Source organism: Paralichthys olivaceus, chromosome 22, assembly GCF_024713975.1.
Source record: "Paralichthys olivaceus isolate ysfri-2021 chromosome 22, ASM2471397v2, whole genome shotgun sequence".
NCBI classification, from domain to species: Eukaryota; Metazoa; Chordata; class Actinopteri; order Pleuronectiformes; family Paralichthyidae; genus Paralichthys; species Paralichthys olivaceus.
Genome location: NC_091114.1, coordinates 14597501 through 14604751, shown reverse-complemented (window position 1 = coordinate 14604751; position 7251 = coordinate 14597501). Strand labels below are relative to the sequence as shown.

Genomic DNA, 7251 nt, shown 5'->3' with positions numbered 1-7251 from the left:
CTCTCCTTCCCTCTGTTCCTCTCCTCCACCTGTGCTCTCATCCCTCTCTCCCTCATCGGGAGGACCATGCGCCTGTCTCACCACCAGAGCTCGCGTTTGAGCCACAACTGGACACACGCGCGCGAACTCACGCGCACACAGAGAGAACTGCAGAAGAAGAAAAAATAAAAACTTCCGTGAGAAAGTTTACGAAACAGCAAGATCTGACCGACACACACACACACACACACACACACAAACACACACACACACACACACACACACACACACACACACACACACACACACACACACACACCTTCTCTCCTCACCAATCACACCTCCAGTCCTGCACAGGCGCCTCCCTGATTGGCTCTCGGGGCTGTCAGTGTGACGGGGGGCGGGGCCCGGGGCTGACCTGGAGTCTGCTCCAGTGTGTTTTACGCACAGACCGGACAGTCCGCGATCCGCGCACCGACGCACCGGCACCGAGCGCCCGCTGCCGAGGGAGAGAGGAGCGAGTGACGGGAGCGAGGAGGAGAAATAAGACGAGAGAGAAAAAACAAGAAGAGGAAAAAGTGGGGTTGGAAAAAAAAGAAGAGGAGAAAGAGACAAACAGTGTTTTTTTGTTTTTTTCTTCTTCCCCAACTGGAGCGAGGAGCAGGAGGAGAAAGTGTGAGAGGAAGAGAGGAGGAGAGTGCGCCTCCACCGCCGAACACCTCCATGTCGCTCCCCGGCTCCCCTCCGCTGCTCACGCCGGGCTCGGGCACCCAAACTCCGGTCGCGCTCTACCGCTCGGCCCCCGACGGGCTCCACACCTCGGTGGCCTCCAGCGGCACCTCCAGCCCCCACACCAACTCCCACCCTCTGTCCCCGTCCCCGCGGCTCACCAGCACCATGCTCAGCGCCTTCCTGCCCGGAGCGGGGGGCGCCTTGGCCGGCCTGGGTAACGGCGGCGCGGCCCCGCTGGTGTCCGGTCCCCTCAGCGGGCTCGGCTCGCTCAGCTCGGCCGGCCTGACCCCCGGCTCCCCCGGCTTGGCGCAGACCTCGTCCAGCCCGGGTCTGTGCAGCGAGTGCAAGCTGGTGGAGGTGCACGGAGTGAAGGTGGCCAGCTTCAGCGTGGACGGCCAGGAGCTCATCTGCCTCCCGCAGGTGTTCGACCTGTTCCTGAAGCACCTGGTGGGGGGGCTGCACACCGTCTACACCAAGCTCAAGCGCCTGGACATCGCGCCGGTGGTGTGCACCGTGGAGCAGGTGCGCGTCCTGCGGGGGCTCGGAGCCATCCAGCCCGGAGTGAACCGCTGCAAGCTCATCTCCAGGAGGGACTTCGAGACGCTGTACCAGGACTGCACCAGCGCCAGGTCAGTGGTCGGTCCTCTCAGTTTCATTCTCCACGATCAGAGCTGCTCTGTTACTGTCTCAGCAGACTTTACATGAAATGTGTAGAAAACGACAGAGCTTCCTTTATTTCAAATACCTTCAACATTCATGTGACTTCAGCTGAAGTTTTATTATAAATCCTGCTTCTCCAACACTTTAACTCGGACTTAAAGGAGTTTTTAATGATTTTATTTTGCAGGGAATCTTTTAAAATAAATGTTAAACAGGTTTCAGCGATTCAACATTTATTCTCTAACTTTTGCTGAAGTTTTCTTTGAATCCGTGGATCTAATTCTACTTGAAATCCTTTATCATTGCAGGATATTTTTTTTTAAACATCCAGAGCTATTGAGGCTTCATTTCCATTAGACTCAGAAATGAATCTGTGGCTTAAAATCCCCTTGTCCTGACTCCAGATTTAAGATTTAAGTGACTTTATTTTGCAGGGAATCTCTAAAACGTACTAAGGCTTCATTCCCAAAACATCTTTATCATAAATCTACAATATTTGTATAACTTAAGTGTAGTTTTCCTCTGAATCTGTGGTTTTAAACTTTAAATAATGAGTCTTCAACACTTGTCCTGGGTGTTTTTAGAGACTTCATCTTGCAGGATATGTTTAAAATATAATTTCCCATGACCTCTGAATCTGTGGCTCTGTCTCGTCTGTGAATCCTGCAGCTCTCTCACTTTGTCCTGTGTGTTTAATGTTTTTAAGTGATTTGCATGATCTTTCTCAAGAGCTGCTGTTATTATTATAACATTTGTCCAACTCTAATAGAGTTTTCCTCTGGATCTGTGGTCAGAACTTTAATTTAAACCCTCTCACACTTCTCCTGGATCTCCAGGTTTGTTTGGAGTTGATTTTACGCCACATGTTTCCGTCCCTGTTGTAATTTTACAGATCATGAGTCCGAATCAAGTCACATTTTCCGTCTTCAACACGTCCTGTCCAGATAATAGAATGTGATGTGCTCATTCAATCAGCATTAAATCATGTCAACATCATATTGAAGATACAATCAGAGACTTTTCCTCCATCCTGTCTGATTAGTCGTGATTATAGGCTTTACGTCGGAGCTCGGTTTGTCTCGTGTGTCTCATCGTTCAGATATTCTTCCAGAGTTTTTATTTCATTTTGTGGCTGCTCACAGTTCTGACTTCCTGTTGTGTTACCAGCTGATTCCTTATTTTTGTAAAAGTACAAACTGACATTAAACAACCTGCAGCTAATGTTGACTTTCTTATAAGAAAAAAGATCATACTCATAATGCACTGCTGTGTGTGTTGTAGGAATGCAGCTTTAGTGTGTGTGTGTGCGTATAAACAGTTATTTTACAGCACGTTTATCTGTATGTGTGCGACTTCCTGTCACCTGCTCTTTCACACTGATAATTTGACTTCAAACTTTCAAATTAAAGCGCCTCAGTGAGTCTCCACCATTGTCAAACAAGTCAGTTCAGTGTCCGGGATTATTATTATTAGATCAGAGATTATAAATGTCACTTGTTGGAGACTAAGCGAAGCGACTCTTAAGATTCTTCTCAGCAGGCTGCACGTCTAGATCTAGACAAACATTTAAACGTAGCCGGAATGTAAATTGGTGGTTTGAATGCAGGAAATATTTTTTAATGACAAAAAAGGTACTTGGTGTCGGCTCCTCCGTAATTCTGCCAGAAAAGGGAAACAAAATATAATATATATTTTTTTGCATCAAACTAATATTTTCAACAGAGTCTGATTTGTCGTTACATTTCTGGATTTTCATGAAGACTTTTTCTAAAGAGGAGAAATCAGGAACCCTGATATTTGAAGATGAGCAGACTAAAAAGAGTCGCTGCAGTTTCTTTCTACATCTTAATTTAAGTTCTGCTCAAGTTTGTTTTTAAAGTTCAACATTACATTAGAAGCTGAAACTGTTTTTTTACGTAATATCTTGAAACAGCGAGGCAGGTGCATGATGGGATTTAGGAGGATCCAGGAATTAATGTAGTTTATTCAACTCTTCAGCATAAGAACATTTTACACCCGACTGCTGAAATTTGAGTCAGAAACTTCGCTGCGTGTGTGAAACAGAAGTTGCCTGAGAATCTTTCAGAATCAAATGAATCCAGAGATAATTATCTGAACATCAGTCGGCACATTTCAAACAGAGATGATTCGGTCGAACTTTAAATGAAGCAAATGCGACAAATTAAAAACACAAAAACTAAAAAAGACACTTTAAAACTCCCTCACTCGCTGTTGGTCGCAGTTTTTCAGGAGAGAGAATTAACTTCAGTAAGATTCAGAGGATGAGAACCGACACGTTTATGTTCAAGTGCTTTGGATTATTCCTGGAAACCCACTGAAGAGTCCTGGAATTTCACATTAGTCTTCAGTTTGAAAACTGCTCGTCAACATTTGGATGAAAAGCATTTTACGTTTGACAGTATGTTAGAAAAAAGTATATGACAGTAGAAAAGACGCAGTTTTAAATGTATATACAAGGTGTTGATATTCATTTACGGGCGAGAAAATCTATTTTTGCATCACATTACCATCACCGTAAAATTTAAATTAGAATGTCACTCAGACCCGCACCAAAACAAACAGTCTCAAATTCAAACTGCACCAAGTTCCACACACTCGAGGATCAGTCCTCTGAATATGTCAGATTCTTCTCATCGAGATCTATGAAGCATTTTTTGAGAAATCAACTAAAAAGTTGAACAACTTCCTTCTCACAACGTTCAAGAAAGTGATGGAAGATATTTCGATATGCACCAAATATTAAAGAGTTCATCCCTGACCCAAACCACATCCCTGCTCCAGGTTCAGTCACCACCTGTCCAGAAGTTTTTTTTGTTCAAATACAATCAAACCGATAAACGGGGTGAAAACAGAAAGCTCCTCGGTGGGAGTTTGAAAATAGAAAGTACGATAAAATAATTCTAGTTTATTTGAAAGTAGTCAATCCTCTATGCAACCGACTTTGTAGAAGTAATAAATACAACACAAATGTACTCGTATCACATTCTGATTTTCAAATGATTCTTTTATTATCAAAAAGTAAAAAAAACTACTTCAATTACACAAACAATAGTAAAGTAGTTAAGTGCAAAACTCCATCACACACACACATTTAGATGTTTGAGTAACATGCGGCCTCGTTAGGGGGCCTCTGACCACGGTGTGGTTGAAGACTCCTGTACATGACATTGATAGGATTAGGGGCCCCAGGTGTGTTCCTGCGCCCCTGGTGGTCAAGCTCGATCACAAGCCTGTAAAACAAGCAACGCATGTCCCAGGATAAATATATTAAAACAATTATCAAGAACATTTTTTAAACATAACTTAGAGAAATGGTCCGACACAAACATATGTCATATTTTATCTTGTCCATTCACCCCCCCCAACAAGTCGGAGCATCTCTGAGTAAACTTTTTTTTTAAAGAAACTTTTAAATGAATAAAATATTAACTGACCTCAAACAAACTTAACAAACCCTAGCTGTTATCTCGTCGCTCAATTAGGAGGCAATGAAACTACCTGAGATCTCGGCTCCACTCAAACATGATGAGCAGTTTCATTCATACAATGTTATTTCAACGTGAACAGAAACATTAAAAACACGTCATCAGTACAAACAGTAACTCTTAATATACATGAAAACACAATAGTATTTTACATTTATGTTGATAAAACTGTTGTAATCCACCTTAAATCCACAGCAGCTTTGTGCTCAGTGTTTGAAACATGAATTCACCTTTGGTTCAATAAACAAATTACAAACTTAAATCTCAAAATCTGCTATTAAAGTAAAACATTAACCTTCAGTGAAACATTGGACACAACAACCACAGAATATAAATCAGATTTGTTCGACGTTTAAAACCAACAAATGAGAGAAACTCACAGCGCTGAGGGTCGAGGCCTCGTCCACCATGAGGCCCTTTGTTCCCAGAGACGCTCAGGTGGGCTTACTTCCTGTTAAAGACTCTGTGGGCGGAGCCACGGGAAGCAGGAAGTGCAGGGGCTGCGTTCAGTGGCAGTAAGATTCGTTCACTAAAAAATAAAGTCACTTGTCGCGTGTCGTACTTTTTCACGCTTCAGTTTTCACGTTGAACAACATGTTTGGTGAAAACAGTGTGAACGAGCTTGGAGGTTGGTTTTCCCTCGTTTGGTGGGTGTGTCGGAGGTGTCGTCCAATCAGCAGCCATGTGTATATAAACCCAGATGTAAGAAAATAGACATTAAGTCGCTTTCGTGTTTGTCGTCGGTATTTTACAAAGTTATATGAAGTTTAATTATTTAATCTGAATTTATTTTATGAACAAACACAGAGATTCTAACGTCAAGTGGATTTTTTTTGTTTTGTTTTTTTGTTATAAACACAGATTTGAACACATTGTCTACCTCAGAGATGGTTCAATGCATCGTTTACGTTTAAATTAACTTTAATTTAATTATTTATTTGTCCACGTGAACGCAGCCGGGGTGACGGACGGGGGAGAAGTCGGTGGAAAGAGTTTTCATGTCAAGATGACAGTGAAAGGTTTGAGGTGAAAGTTGTTCAGTATCAGATAATTATTAACATATTGTGTTGCAGAGGAGTCGAGGAGTGACACACACACACACACACACACACTCAGTCTTTATTTGTGTGCGTCCATCTCTTCACTCTCTTCTTTGTCTTTCACTATTCTTGACTCTTTTTATCACCCACTCACACTTTCTCCCTTTATCTCACCCTCCGCCTCTCACCCATATCTGTTTCTCCTCTGCACACACACACACACACACACACGCTCAGCAGTACATGTCAGGGGTGATAATGGATCATGTGAACGGTGAATGCTCGTGGAACAACACGGCTGGAGAGCTATTGTTGTTGAACGCACAGCGAACACACACTCCTCTCTCTCTCCAATCATATTGACATTCCTCTAATGCCTCGCTCTCCCGCCTCACACTCACTCTCACTAATGCTCGCTCGCCCGCCTGCTCTTTTCTCTTCACATGATTCCCTGGGAAAAGAATGGAAAAAATTAAAGGAAGGGAGAAAGAGATAGAGAGAGGAAGGAAAGAAAGAAAGTGACTGCATCCTTCATCTTCTTGTGTGTGTGTGTAAATACGATCTTTGTGTAGTTTTCTTAATAATCGTTCATCTCTCTCACAAAATAAAAATAAAAAAGAGGAATAACAATCGACGGAGCAAGTGAAACATTCCCACACTTCCTGCTAAAGACGGAAAATGAAATGAGACTTATTTAAAGGAGATGACGTCGGACGTTTGTCGCTGTACAACTTTTCTACTGCCGGGGTCGGGGGGGGGGCAACAATTCAGTTTTTTCTTCATCCGAGGCGACGACTTCAGATGTACTGAGAATATCTGGAATAAAGTGTTTGTGATTATGTTTAACAAACAGGCAGCAGAGGTTGTTCTTCCCTGTCACCTCCTCGTGTGTGTCTGTGTGTGTGTGTGTGTGTGTGTGAGAGGGAATCAATAGTGAGCGACAGGAGGGAGGGTTGCTGATGTCGGAGTGTTATTCTCGGCTCTCCTTATCACGACAGGCTGTTAGAGCCCACACACACACACACACACACACACACGGTCACTTGTTTTGCCTTCTGGCTGAGGTATGTCTGTGTGTGTGTGTCTGTGTGTGTGTGTCTTTGTGTGTGTGTGTGTGTGAGCTATCAAGTCACACTGGCTCAGTTTACATCTCTGTGTAACAGTCTGCGGTGCTGTTCATAAACGCCTGCCCTGTATGTGTGTGTGTGTTGATGTTTGTGTCTCTGATGTGTGTGTGTCTGTGTGTGTGTGTGTGTCTGGTTTCAGCTCCGCTTTGTGCTGTTGGTTAATTGATAAAGGTTAAAGCGTTGGCCGGTCAGGGAGCTCAGGTCACC

At 43.5% G+C, this 7251-nt stretch overlaps 1 protein-coding gene and 1 long non-coding RNA gene across 3 annotated transcripts in view; one reads left to right on the top strand and one right to left on the bottom strand.

Moving 5' to 3' along the window:
* The first annotated feature begins 420 nt into the window (after positions 1-420).
* The window catches only part of dachb (dachshund b), a 56371-nt gene continuing 49540 nt past the window's right edge, over positions 421-7251 (top strand). For both annotated transcript variants that reach the window (XM_069519041.1, XM_069519040.1), the window contains exon 1: positions 421-1340. In XM_069519041.1, the coding sequence (XP_069375142.1) occupies positions 703-1340 (638 nt within the window). In that variant the 5' untranslated portion in view covers positions 421-702. The remainder of the gene's footprint in view (positions 1341-7251) is intronic.
* Positions 4376-7081, bottom strand: LOC138406543 (uncharacterized). Its single transcript, XR_011239972.1, has 2 exons — positions 5258-7081; positions 4376-4622 (listed from the first exon to the last, which is right to left on the bottom strand). It is a non-coding gene; the product is annotated as an uncharacterized lncRNA (long non-coding RNA).